This window comes from Bombina bombina, chromosome 5, assembly GCF_027579735.1.
Source record: "Bombina bombina isolate aBomBom1 chromosome 5, aBomBom1.pri, whole genome shotgun sequence".
Classification (NCBI taxonomy): domain Eukaryota; kingdom Metazoa; phylum Chordata; class Amphibia; order Anura; family Bombinatoridae; genus Bombina; species Bombina bombina.
Window position 1 is genome coordinate 1,104,298,060 of NC_069503.1, and position 15,215 is coordinate 1,104,313,274.

At 36.1% G+C, this 15,215-nt stretch overlaps 1 protein-coding gene across 2 annotated transcripts in view; it reads right to left on the minus strand.

The window, feature by feature from the left end:
• Window positions 1-15,215, minus strand: part of TRAPPC9 (trafficking protein particle complex subunit 9) — a 1,774,054-nt gene that overhangs the window by 1,718,929 nt on the left and 39,910 nt on the right. For both annotated transcript variants that reach the window (XM_053715382.1, XM_053715383.1), the window contains exon 9: window positions 15,053-15,196. In XM_053715382.1, coding sequence (XP_053571357.1) covers window positions 15,053-15,196 — 144 coding nt within the window. The remainder of the gene's footprint in view (window positions 1-15,052; window positions 15,197-15,215) is intronic.

Here is a 15,215-nt window from a genome sequence, read left to right on the forward strand (position 1 = left end):
GTTCTAATACATACAGGATGCGACACCAAGACAATAGTTTTTCCAAACAAATAGTGAATAAGGCTTTTAAAGCAGATGTGCTGCAGGTTTCTCTTGTACAGAAAAGAGAACAACCAAAAAATAAATGCTAAAAAAAACAAAGAAAGGATTAGAGAAAGCAGATGCACCACTGTGATATCCAAATGTTAACCTTCGATCATGTTTGCAGTAAACTGTATAACCTAACATTTTTTATTTTAAGATGTTTATTCCCTTGGGTGCTTATTCTGATATAACAACCAATTCACATATGAGAAACTTACCAGCGTATATAAAATTAAATAAAAGGAACTCAGCAAAAACTCATGTGAGTCAGAAATCTGTTTTCAATATTCAAAAATAAAAAGCTTCTAACATACTGCGGTAGGCTCAGAATGTTATAAAAGCAACCTGTATACCAACTATGGGCTAGATTACGAATACAATTTATCGCTCCTGCTCACATGTTAAATTCGCTAGAAGTAAGGTTTTCTCTCACGTCTCTCGCAAATTTGATTGTGTTTAACCAAAGTGCGCTAAATCGACATGAAATATGAATATTTCACATTCCAATGTTCTTCACATAACAGAATATGTTCTATTTATTCTTAAGTACATATTTCTATACATAGCTGATGTTTTTTGGTAAAATATATATATATATATGTATATATATATATATATACACAGATATATATAGGAACATCTATTTAAAAACACTTAAACACTTTATTAAATATGAATATTGCATAAATGATTTTTCATGTTTTCCACTACTTGACTGCAAAGGGATCCAATGCACACATTTTTATATATATATATATATATATATATATATATATATATATATATATATATATATATATATATATATATATATATATATTAAAATTATGGGGGGAGATAAAAAACTGAAATTAAAATCCTCCATGTCTCAAAATTAAATCAATGTAAATATTTGCATAGGAAAATTAGCACAGCTAGGCAGGTATCCCTGCATGCTTTTCCCCAGAAATTCTTAATATACGTTTCCGATGCACAAGAGAATTGTGGGTACGATATGCAAATTAGATATGCAAATTCTCAGTTTTTTTCCTTCAAAATACTGTTTTGACACAGCAATCCTTTTTAATTTGCATATCTTACCCACAATTCTCTTGTGCATTGGAAACATTGTATATTAAGAATTTCTGGGGAAAAGCATGCGGGGATACTTGCCTAGCTGTGCTAATTTCCTATGCAAATATTTAGATTGTGGTAAAAAGGTTTTTGAAATGCAGTCTGTACCTTAGTAGAGGCCGCACTGGAGGCGCTATAATTGACACTAGAAAAAAGCTGCTGGAGTGTACCTGAAGGTGTGTTTACACTACCCTTGTTTGTAGTCACACCGTATTATTTGAAAAACAAAAGATGTGGTGCACTACACAGCGCTATTCACTTTGTCACTATAGAGATAGTGATGTTATTTTTTTAAAAAGGGGCAAAACTATGTTTTAAAAATCTAATTGTAATTAAAGAGAAAAGAGGTAAGGGAACCTCAATTAAAGCAAGTGGTTTAAGCTAGCACTCATTCCTGTCAAACGTCTTTAAAATTAAAAAGAAAACTTTAATAAGTAATTTAAAATACCGGCCTAAATACCCAGTGTACCAAACGTTTTAAACTAAGTCACAATTGTCCCCCTGTTTCCTGGCCGATAGCAGCTCCCTCGGCTTCAGGTGACAGGGACAATGGACTAATAAGTTAAAAGCAACAATCACCAATATGCAACTAAATGCACAAAAAAAGATAAGCAGCAAACTAGTTTCGGCTGTACTATCAGCCTTTCTCAATGCTATGGACAAACCGAGGCCCGGGTGCCACCCCTTTAAATAGCACTAAGCTCAACCTTTTAACCAATCAGCGTTTCATGTAAGGATACTCCTACTAATGATCCAATCCCTGTTTGTTGCGGGATTGTGACGTACACCAGCAATAGCCCAAACATTTATTCATGTGTATATATGTTTGAATAGTGCGGTCTCATATACTAAAAGTAGTTCCATCTGATTTTACGCTTCCCATGTTATCTGTCATTATTTTAAAATACATATATATGTGCATGTTTACATATGGTTGTAATCGCTTGTGATACCAAAAACATATGTTACTTGCAAAATGTGCATCTAGTCCCCTCCGTGTAATACTATTAAGATATTGAGCAACGTTTTCTTAGAAGTCAAATTGATCGTTTCAGTTAAGAGCTGCACGTAAAAGAGTTATTTTCATTGGTCCCTATGGACACACCCTCATCTGGCGCAGTCCAATCATCTTTATTTGTAAAGACAACATAATGTCACATGTGAATATTAGCGCATAACACTCAGATTCTGTCTCTAACCGTTAAGTTGTGAACATCGTGGGTGTCGGTACTAATTAATACCCCTTTGCAAATAAAACTTATGTACGGGGTAGCATAAAATTATATCCTAATGTAACTCGCGGTTGGGGATTATCATTGGTCCGATTCCGCCTTAGGTAGCGACCATTCAGAGTACTATGAGTGCTATACATATGGGGAATGGATTACCTTGGTAATATTCCGGTTCATGTATTACATATATTCATCTTGTATATTGTTATCTAATAAAATTATACAAGAAACGTTAAAAATATATGTATAATGTTCAAATACCTCATGTTTAATTTGGTATCACAACTAGGAGAGGTATCTCAAATGCAGATGTATAAATACGACTTCTAATATTGAATATGGCATAACATATAAAGTGTATAGTATTTCTAACATTACATAGCCTGTAATAGCATTATACTTTCTTAGTGTGAAAACACATATTAGTATTCTGGAGTACTAGGCTAATGTTATTCACATACCATACGCTATTTTGGTCATCATTCTCTATAATTGTACCAAAAAATCTGTAAGTTCCATATAAGCGTATTAGAATATGGGAAGGAATAGGTTAAAGGTATAAGAAGTGCTATGGGCGGCCAAAATGCACCTTAAAATTTATAGGTTATTACACAAAACTTGTATGATATTATGTCATTAATTAATACCTGTTTTCTAAGGGTCCCACTCCCTCTCTCATTTAAATTCCCTGTTTCTGAATGAATTTAGGTTGAACCTGTGGGTAACATTGGTATTAAAGAGGAGGTTGTTAGTTGGATCCTTAATAGGTATAATTCAATAGCCATAATATATAAGTAATTATTTTGTGATGGAAGAATACGGTAATCAAGTAAGATACCTTGAAATAGATTGATGGGTAATACCTGTTTCAATTCATAAAACTTATTAGTAGATGTCAAAAAAGGTTTATCCTTTGTACCTTCCAATCACATTGACAAATTCAAGGCTATAAAAGACACCCATTTATTTGTTAGGAAGATCTTATTAAGGAAATATTTCACACCCAATGATGACCCTAATCTTGCTTCTCAAACTGACATTATAGCATTGAATAACCTTATAGCATTATTAGATGAGAATGAGGATTTGACTGACCAAATTACCAATACACCTAAGACTGATAACTGGCGTAAGATTCTTAAATTACAGTCACAATTCACTCCTCCAGGTCACATTTCCCCCCAAGCTATCACTTTCTTGAATTTGGTATGTAATGACATCATATCCATTCAAGATACTAAACTTTATGGAGCCAATATGACCAAATCAGAATTTGAGGCTATGAAAGAAATGACAACATGGACAGATGTCCAATTCAAAAACAGTGATAAGGGGGGCAATATTGTTATATGGCCTACTTCAATGTACGTCGAAGAAGCAATGAAACAACTTCTTAATACTAAAAACTATAAAAGATTATTGGGTAACCCTACTGATAATTTCCTAGAAAACTATAAAAAACTGATTGATGGGGCTTTCTCTGATAAAATCATAGATGCTAAAGAACACAAGTTCCTCACAGTTACCAAACCCAAAATTGCGACGATGTACCTGTTACCCAAAGTCCACAAAAACATTGCTTGCCCACCGGGGAGACCCATAGTCTCAGGTATGGGCTCCCTGACGGAACAAGCTAGTAAATATGTGGATGCAAGACTGAGGTGTTTTGTGGATACCTTACCATCACACACTAAGGATACTACGCATATCCTCAACAAGTTACAAAATACAGCAATCACTAAACACTCACTACTGGTAACATGCGACGTTGAATCGCTATATACCAGTATAAGTCCTGAATGGGGTATGAAAGCGGTTGCCCATTTTCTAAACAAGGATAATGATATAGAAGTGAACACTAAAGATTTTATCATCAGGTTGTTAAAATCTGTCCTTAAACATAATTACTTCGTCTTTGACGATAAATTCTTTTTACAAATATGTGGCACCGCCATGGGTACTTCATGCGCACCCACGTATGCCAACTTGTACCTGGGCTGGTGGGAAGAGATGATAGTGTTCAATGAGAACATGAACCAATATACTCGTTACATCTCCCACTGGTCCAGGTACATAGATGATATCTTTATCATATGGGAAGGTATAGCTGAAACTTTACAAAAATTTATAGAATGCTTAAACACCAACCCCTTTGGCTTATATCTGACATACAACATTAGTATGGAAAAGGTTGAATTTCTAGATCTGACCATTGTTAAACATAACAACAAACTAGAAACAAAATCTTACAGAAAACCCACTGCGACCAATAACATACTAAATGCCAGTAGCCATCATCATCCTTCTACCATTCGTAGCCTCCCGTATGGCGAATATCTAAGATTAAGAAGGAACAGTTCTAGCATCAATGCTTTCATGGAAGCAGCAGGTGAACTAAGAATAAGACTTTTGGAACGGGGTTATACCAAAAAGTCATTAGCTAGGGCCTATCAAAAAGCACTATCAAAAGATAGGTCAGATCTGCTAAGACCAAAAAAGACCACATCACCTGACACAAATACAATAAGATTCATATCTACTTATAACAGCCAAAGTGATGAAGTAACTAACATTATCAATAAACACTGGCACATTCTAAAAAGTGATGATAAATTGAACAGGGTATTACCAACTAATCCGTCCTTTACTTTTAGACGTGCTAATAACATAAATGACCATCTCACAAATAGTCACTTTAATAGAAATAGACACAAAAAATCCATTCATCAAGGCTCAGTACCTTGTGGGCATTGTAATATTTGCCAGTACATGGTGAAAAAAGATACCATAGTAGACAGGTTTTGTAAAACTTGGAAAATTAAAACCCACATCAATTGTCAAAGCGAGAACGTTATTTATTGTCTATCGTGTTCATGTGACATAATTTACATAGGTATGACTACCCGTAAATTAAACATTAGAATGACAGAACATCTCAGTAACATCCGCAATGCACAGAGAGACTCAGAAAAGGGCAAACAAATAACGAGCGTGGCAAAACATTTTCTACAATGTCACTCAGGCAAAACAGCCTCGTTTAAATGTTGGGGTCTGGAACAAATCAAACCTGGAATTAGAGGGGGTAACTGTGAAAATACCCTACTTCAAAAAGAAACGGGTTGGATTTTCAGACTGAATACAATTATACCCAATGGAATGAATGAGGCTAATAACTATTGGGTATTTCTTTAAAAACCATGTTGATTGAATTTTGATAATAACAAACATAAAATATGTAATATATGACTATCAGTATATCTTGTCATACTACCACTTTTAAAAATATATGTACATATTTTTCCAAGACATCTACTAATAAGTTTTATGAATTGAAACAGGTATTACCCATCAATCTATTTCAAGGTATCTTACTTGATTACCGTATTCTTCCATCACAAAATAATTACTTATATATTATGGCTATTGAATTATACCTATTAAGGATCCAACTAACAATCTCCTCTTTAATACCAATGTTACCCACAGGTTCAACCTAAATTCATTCAGAAACAGGGAATTTAAATGAGAGAGGGAGTGGGACCCTTAGAAAACAGGTATTAATTAATGACATAATATCATACAAGTTTTGTGTAATAACCTATAAATTTTAAGGTGCATTTTGGCCGCCCATAGCACTTCTTATACCTTTAACCTATTCCTTCCCATATTCTAATAAGCTTATATGGAACTTACAGATTTTTTGGTACAATTATAGAGAATGATGACCAAAATAGCGTATGGTATGTGAATAACATTAGCCTAGTACTCCAGAATACTAATATGTGTTTTCACACTAAGAAAGTATAATGCTATTACAGGCTATGTAATGTTAGAAATACTATACACTTTATATGTTATGCCATATTCAATATTAGAAGTCGTATTTATACATCTGCATTTGAGATACCTCTCCTAGTTGTGATACCAAATTAAACATGAGGTAGTTGAACATTATACAGATCAGCACTATTTATGGAGAATAACATTGGAAAACACACAGATTATTACCCTATGGCAGTAATCCAACAATCCTAATTATAGGAAGAATAAACACAAGAAAATTAAATCATGTCACACTCACTGCTTCAAGGGATTTCTAATTTCCAGGGACACTATGTTACTAAACTTACGTTTTTTAACGTTTCTTGTATAATTTTATTAGATAACAATATCAGTATACAAGATGAATATATGTAATACATGAACCGGAATATTACCAAGGTAATCCGTTCCCCATATGTATAGCACTCATAGTACTCTGAATGGTCGCTACCTAAGGCGGAATCGGACCAATGATAATCCCCAACCGCGAGTTACATTAGGATATAATTTTATGCTACCCCGTACATAAGTTTTATTTGCAAAGGGGTATTAATTAGTACCGACACCCACGATGTTCACAACTTAACGGTTAGAGACAGAATCTGAGTGTTATGCGCTAATATTCACATGTGACATTATGTTGTCTTTACAAATAAAGATGATTGGACTGCGCCAGATGAGGGTGTGTCCATAGGGACCAATGAAAATAACTCTTTTACGTGCAGCTCTTAACTGAAACGATCAATTTGACTTCTAAGAAAACGTTGCTCAATATCTTAATAGTATTACACGGAGGGGACTAGATGCACATTTTGCAAGTAACATATGTTTTTGGTATCACAAGCGATTACAACCATATGTAAACATGCACATATATATGTATTTTAAAATAATGACAGATAACATGGGAAGCGTAAAATCAGATGGAACTACTTTTAGTATATGAGACCGCACTATTCAAACATATATACACATGAATAAATGTTTGGGCTATTGCTGGTGTACGTCACAATCCCGCAACAAACAGGGATTGGATCATTAGTAGGAGTATCCTTACATGAAACGCTGATTGGTTAAAAGGTTGAGCTTAGTGCTATTTAAAGGGGTGGCACCCGGGCCTCGGTTTGTCCATAGCATTGAGAAAGGCTGATAGTACAGCCGAAACTAGTTTGCTGCTTATCTTTTTTTGTGCATTTAGTTGCATATTGGTGATTGTTGCTTTTAACTTATTAGTCCATTGTCCCTGTCACCTGAAGCCGAGGGAGCTGCTATCGGCCAGGAAACAGGGGGACAATTGTGACTTAGTTTAAAACGTTTGGTACACTGGGTATTTAGGCCGGTATTTTAAATTACTTATTAAAGTTTGCTTTTTAATTTTAAAGACGTTTCACAGGAATGAGTGCTAGCTTAAACCACTTGCTTTAATTGAGGTTCCCTTACCTCTTTTCTCTTTAATTGTAATATATAGGTGGGTAAGCACCGGAACATTTACTAGTTCCATATACTCCTGTACACACTAAACTAGTGCCAGTACTCTAACCCCTCTCTTTTTGTAAAAATCTAATTGTGTCAGTCACACAAAGTAGTACCAAATATTTAGATTGATTTAATTTTGAGACATGGAGGATTTTAATTTCAGTTTTTTATCTCCCCCCCATAATTTCAATTAATTTTGGTTTAACCATGAAAATAGCTTTACCAATGCAGCAACCAGAAATCTATCTCCTACTGATGAGTTCCAAAAAGAACGAAACAGGCTTGTCTAGTGAGTGATTTCTGGTTTGCTGTCATATTCCTGTTAAAAGGATTGCTGTGTCAAAAAAGTATTTTGAAGCAAAAAAACCTGAGTATTTGCATATCTAATTTGTATATCTTACCCAAAATTCTCTTGTGCATTGGAAACATTGTATATTAAGAATTTCTAGGGAAAAGCATGCGGGGATACTTGCCTAGATGTACTAATTTCCTATGCAAATATTTACATTGATTATATATATATATTTAGATGTGTATGTATGTATGTGTGTTTTAAATCCCTTTGCATGCCTTTTTTTTCTAACACCTTAAATCTTATATCTTTGAGCCCTTTTTTATGCAATTTTTTTAAATCATTTTTATTAGACAGCATTATTATGAGTGTAACTGTACAATGTATTTTTGATGTATTTTGTCAAACTATTTTGCCTCATGTAACAGTTTACCAGAACTCTGAAGTTGTGCTATCCCAATGCGCATTAAATTCAATTTCACTCCAGCGAATGCGATTACCTTCAACTTGTAATACGTGTGCTACTTCTGACGCGCGCAAAGATCCTTGATATACCCAATTTATCGCTTGCACGCAACAGTTAGAGCCCCACTAGTAATCTAGCCCTATGTATGTAATAGGCACCGCAAATCAGAAGCATGGTCCATGCAGCCCCATTAAGCCAGAGTGATTGTCAAATGCTTGGTCTGCTAACCCACCCCTAATAAGGCCAGCATCCTATACACATAACATTTCAAGCTCAAAAGCTTAAAGCTAATAGCGTAGCATACAGTAGAACTGCACAATAAGCAAATGTATAACAATATAATGTAACAGCACTTTTAAATAAGAAGATTGATGACAAATGTTTTAAATTTCATTTAATTTCCCTGCCCACTGCATCATGTGACAGCCATCAGCCAATGTCAGTGAACTCTGCACATGCTCAGTAGCAGCTGGTACCTCAGAAAGTGCTCATATAAAAAGACTGTGCACAATCTGATAATGGATGTAAATGGGAAAAGTTTTTTTTTTGGGGGGGTTGCTTTTTTATAATTACATGCCCTGTCTGAATCATGAAAGTTTAATTTTGATTTTAGTGCCCAAAAGAGAGTTGGGACATAGGTGTCATGTGATTCCCCCAGCTGCTGCACCTGTTTTTTGCCCTAGTAGTACACACTATAGACACTTAAAGATAAAAAAAATAATGCTACTACTTGACCGATACTGTCGAATTAAGAGGATGATCAAAGGAATGAAGTAAACCTCACAGCAACAAAAAATACAGTAAATTCCAAAAACATAATTTATGTAAGAACTTACCTGATAAATTCATTTCTTTCATATTAGCAAGAGTCCATGAGCTAGTGACGTATGGGATATACATTCCTACCAGGAGGGGCAAAGTTTCCCAAACCTCAAAATGCCTACAAATACACCCCTCACCACACCCACAAATCAGTTTAACGAATAGCCAAGAAGTGGGGTGATAAGAAAAAAGTGTGAAAGCATAAAAAATAAGGAATTGGAATAATTGTGCTTTATACAAAAAAATCATAACCACCACAAAAAAGGGCGGGCCTCATGGACTCTTGCTAATATGAAAGAAATGAATTTATCAGGTAAGTTCTTACATAAATTATGTTTTCTTTCATGTAATTAGCAAGAGTCCATGAGCTAGAGACGTATGGGATAATGACTACCCAAGATGTGGATCTTTCCACGCAAGAGTCACTAGAGAGGGAGGGATAAAATAAAGACAGCCAATTCCGCTGAAAAATAATCCACACCCAAAATAAAAGTTTAAATTTTATAATGAAAAAAACTGAAATTATAAGCAGAAGATTCAAACTGAAACAGCTGCCTGAAGTACTTTTCTACCAAAAACAGCTTCAGAAGATGAAAACACATCAAAATGGTAGAATTTAGTAAAAGTATGCAAAGAAGACCAAGTTGCTGCTTTGCAAATCTGATCAACCGAAGCTTCATTCCTAAACGCTCAGGAAGTAGAAACTGACCTAGTAGAATGAGCTGTAATCCTTTGAGGCGGAGTTTTACCCGACTCGACATAAGCATGATGAATTAAAGATTTCAACCAAGATGCCAAAGAAATGGCAGAGGCCTTCTGACCTTTCCTAGAACCGGAAAAGATAACAAATAGACTAGAAGTCCAAAGAATGCAATGATTTCTCCTTAGAATTCTTAGGATTAGGACATAATGAAGGAACCACAATTTCTCTACTAATGTTGTTGGAATTCACAACCTTAGGTAAAAATTTAAAAGAAGTTCGCAACACCGCCTTATCCTGGTGAAAAATCAGAAAAGGAGACTCACAAGAAAGAGCAGATAATTCAGAAACTCTTCTGGCAGAAGAGACGGCCAAAAGGAACAAAACTTTCCAAGAAAGTAATTTAATGTCCAATGAATGCATAGGTTCAAAAAGCTTGAAGAGCCCCCAGAACCAAATTCAAACTCCAAGGAGGAGAAATTGACTTAATGACAGGTTTTATACGAACCAAAGCTTGTACAAAACAATGAATATCAGGAAGATTAGCAATCTTTCTGTGAAAAAGAACAGAAAGAGCAGAGATTTGTCCTTTCAAGGAACTTGCAGACAAACCTTTATCCAAACCATCCTGAAGAAACTGTAAAATTCTCGGAATTCTAAAAGAATGCCAGGAAAAATGATGAGAAAGACACCAAGAAATGTAAGTCTTCCAGACTCTATAATATATCTCCCTAGATACAGATTTACGAGCCTGTAACATAGTATTAATCACAGAGTCAGAGAAACCTCTTTGACTAAGAATCAAGCGTTCAATCTCCATACCTTTAAATTTAAGGATTTGAGATCCTGATGGAAAAAAGGACCTTGCGACAGAAGGTCTGGTCTTAACGGAAGAGTCCACGGTTGGCAAGAGGCCATCCGGACAAGATCCGCATACCAAAACCTGTGAGGCCATGCTGGAGCTACCAGCAGAACAAACGAGCATTCCTTCAGAATCTTGGAGATCACTCTTGGAAGAAGAACTCCTCCTGAGATTCCCAAACCCCTTGTGCCGTCAGAGACCCCCACACAGCTCCCCAACCTGTAAGACTTGCATCTGTTGAAATTACAGTCCAGGTCGGAAGAACAAAAGAAGCCCCCTGAACTAAACGATGGTGATCTGTCCACCACGTCAGAGAGTGTCGTACAATCGGTTTTAAAGATATTAATTGAGATATCTTTGTGTAATCCCTGCACCACTGGTTCAGCATACAGAGCTGAAGAGGTCGCACGTGAAAACGAGCAAAGGGGATCGAGTCCGATGCAGCAGTCATAAGACCTAGAATTTCCATGCATAATGCTACCGAAGGGAATGATTGTGACTGAAGGTTTCGACAAGCTGATATCAATTTTAGACGTCTCTTGTCTGTCAAAGATAGAGTCATGGACACTGAATCTATCTGGAAACCCAAAAAGGTTACCCTTGTCTGAGGAATCAATGAACTTTTTAGTAAATTGATCCTCCAACCATGATCTTGAAGAAACAACACAAGTCGATTCATATGAGATTCTGCTAAATGTGAAGACTGAGCAAGTACCAAGATATCGTCCAAATAAGGAAATACCACAATACCCTGTTCTCTGATTACAGACAGAAGGGCACCGAGAACCTTTGTAAAAATTCTTGGAGCTGTTGCGAGGCCAAACGGCAGAGCCACAAACTGGTAATGCTTGTCTAGGAAAGAGAATCTCAGAAACTGATAGTGATCTGGATGAATCGGAATATGCAGATATGCATCCTGTAAATCTATTGTGGACATATAATGCCCTTGCTGAACAAAAGGCAGGATAGTCCTTACAGTTACCATTTTGAATGTTGGTATCCTTACATAACGATTCAATATTTTTAGATCCAGAACTGGTCTGAAGGAATTCTCCTTCTTTGGTACAATGAAGAGATTTGAATAAAACCCCAGCCCCTGTTCCAGAACTGGAACTGGCATAATTACTCCACCCAACTCTAAATCTGAAACACATTTCAGAAATGCTTGAGCCTTCGCTGGATTTACTGGGACACAGGAAAGAAAAAATCTCTTTGCAGGAGGCCTTATCTTGAAGCCAATTCTGTACCCTTCTGAAACAATGTTCTGAATCCAAAGATTGTGAACGGAATTGATCCAAATTTCTTTGAAAAAACGTAATCTGCCCACTACCAGCTGAGCTGGAATGAGGGCCGCACCTTCATGTGGATTTAGGAGCTGGCTTTGATTTTCTAAAAGGCTTGGATTTATTCCAGACTGGAGATGGTTTCCAAACTGATACCGCTCCTGAGGATGAAGGATCAGGCTTTTGTTCCTTGTTGTGACGAAAGGAACGAAAACGATTATTAGACCTAAATTTACCTTAAGATTTTTTATCCTGTGGTAAAAAAGTTCCTTTCCCTCCAGTAACAGTTGAGATAATAGAATCCAACTGAGAACCAAATAATTATTACCCTGGAAAGAAAGGGAAAGCAGAGTAGACTTAGAAGACATATCAGCATTCCAAGTTTTAAGCCATAAAGCTCTTCTAGCTAAAATAGCTAGAGACATATACCTGACATCAACTCTAATGATATCAAAGATGGCATCACAAATAAAATTATTAGCATGTTGAAGAAGAATAATAATGCTATGAGAATTATGATCTGTTACTTGTTGCGCTAAAGCTTCCAACCAAAAAGTTGAAGCTGCAGCAACATCCGCCAAAGATATAGCAGGTCTAAGAAGATTACCTGAACACAAGTAAGCTTTTCTTAGAAAGGATTCAATTTTCCTATCTAAAGGATCCTTAAAGGAAGTACCATCTGCCGTAGGAATAGTAGTACGCTTAGCAAGAGTAGAGACAGCCCCATCAACCTTAGGGATTTTGTCCCAAAACTCTAATCTGTCAGATGGCACAGGATATAATTGCTTAAAACGTTTAGAAGGAGTAAATGAATTACCCAAATTATTCCATTCCCTGGAAATTACTTCAGAAATAGCACCAGGAACAGGAAAAACTTCTGGAATAACTACAGGAGATTTAAAAACCTTATCTAAACGTTTAGATTTAGTATCAAGAGGACCAGAATCCTCAATTTCTAATGCAATTAGGACTTCTTTAAGTAAAGAACGAATAAATTCCATTTTAAATAAATATGAAGATTTATCAGCATCAACCTCTGAGACAGAATCCTCTGAACCAGAAGAACCATTATCAGAATCAGAATGATGATGTTCATTTAAAAATTCATCTGAACAATGAGAAGTTTTAAAAGACTTTTTACGTTTACTAGAAGGAGGAATAACAGACATAGCCTTCTTAATGGATTTAGAAACAAAATCTCTTATGTTATCAGGAACACTCTTGAGTATTAGATGTTGATGGAACAGCAACAGGTAATGTAACTTTACTAAAGGAAATATTATCTGCATTAACAAGTTTGTCATGACATTCAATACAAACAACAGCTGGAGGAACAGCTACCAAAAGTTTACAGCAGATACACTTAGCTTTGGTAGCTCCAGCACCAGGCAGCGATTTTCCAGAAGTATCTTCTGACTCAGTTTCAACGTGGGACATCTTGCAATATGTAATAGAAAAAACAACATATAAAGCAAAATTGATCAAATTCCATGAATGACAGTTTCAGGAATGGGAAAAAATGCCAGTGAAGAAGCTTCTAGCAACCAGAAGCAATAAATAATGAGACTTAAATAATGTGGAGACAAAAGTGACGCCCATATTTTTTTAGCGCCAAAAATGACGCCACATCCGGAACGCCGACACTTTTGGCGCAAAAGAACGTCAAAAATGACGCAACTTCCGGCGACACGTATGACGCCGGAAACAGAAAATATTTTTGCGCCAAAAAAGTCCACGCCAAGAATGACGCAATAAAATGAAGCATTTTCAGCCCCCGCGAGCCTAACAGCCCACAGGGAAAAGTCAAATTTTAAGGTAAGAAAAAAATTGATTTATTCAAATGCATTATCCCAAATATGAAACTGACTGTCTGAAATAAGGAATGTTGAACATCCTGAGTCAAGGCAAATAAATGTTTGAATACATATATTTAGAACTTATAAAAAAGTGCCCAACCATAGCTTAGAGTGTCACAGAAAATAAGACTTACTTACCCCAGGACACTCATCTACATGTTGTAGAAAGCCAAACCAGTACTGAAACGAAAATCAGCAGAAGTAATGGTATATATATAAGAGTATATCGTCGATCTGAAAAGGGAGGTAAGAGATGAATCTCTACGACCGATAACAGAGAACCTATGAAATAGACCCCGTAGAAGGAGATCATTGAATTCAAATAGGCAATACTCTCCTCACATCCCTCTGACATTCACTGCACATTGAGAGGAAAACCGGGCTCCAACCTGCTGCGGAGCGCATATCAACGTAGAATCTAGCACAAACTTACTTCACCACCTCCATAGGAGGCAAAGTTTGTAAAACTGATTTGTGGGTGTGGTGAGGGGTGTATTTGTAGGCATTTTGAGGTTTGGGAAACTTTGCCCCTCCTGGTAGGAATGTATATCCCATACGTCACTAGCTCATGGACTCTTGCTAATTACATGAAAGAAAAAAATAATATGCAAACAGTCAAACCGTTCCACAAAAATCTGTTTCTTTGATGCAAAAATATAAGTATGCTGTCTACTTAGACATAAACATTGCCTCAGACAGAGAGGATAATTTAAAAAAAAAAGTTCTCATTTACTTAGATTATCAAATTGTGCAGTCATTTTATATGCACACTTTCTGAGGCACCAGCTCCTACTGAGCATGTGCAAGAATTCACAGTATATACGTATATGCTTTTTGTGATTGGATGATGGCTGTCACATGCTAGAGGAGGCAGGGAAAATGAACATAACTGAAATTTGTCAGAAAAAAAAAAATCTACTACTCATTTGAAATTTAAAGCAAGTGCTATTGCATTGTCTTTTTATTATGCATATGTTGATTATGCAATTCTACAGTATTTAATGGTACTTTAAAGAGGTAAATGGATATAAAACAATCACCTACCTTGGTCTGACAGGAAGTCTAGCATGGTTTGCAGAAGGAAAGACAGATGTCGGACAGACAAAGCTGGGTTCCCCATCCTTCTAGACGCATAGACAAGCTCATGAAGCAGGCGCATCTGTACCGCAGCCCATCCTTTGTGGGTACCTGAGGAAAGCCAGACCGA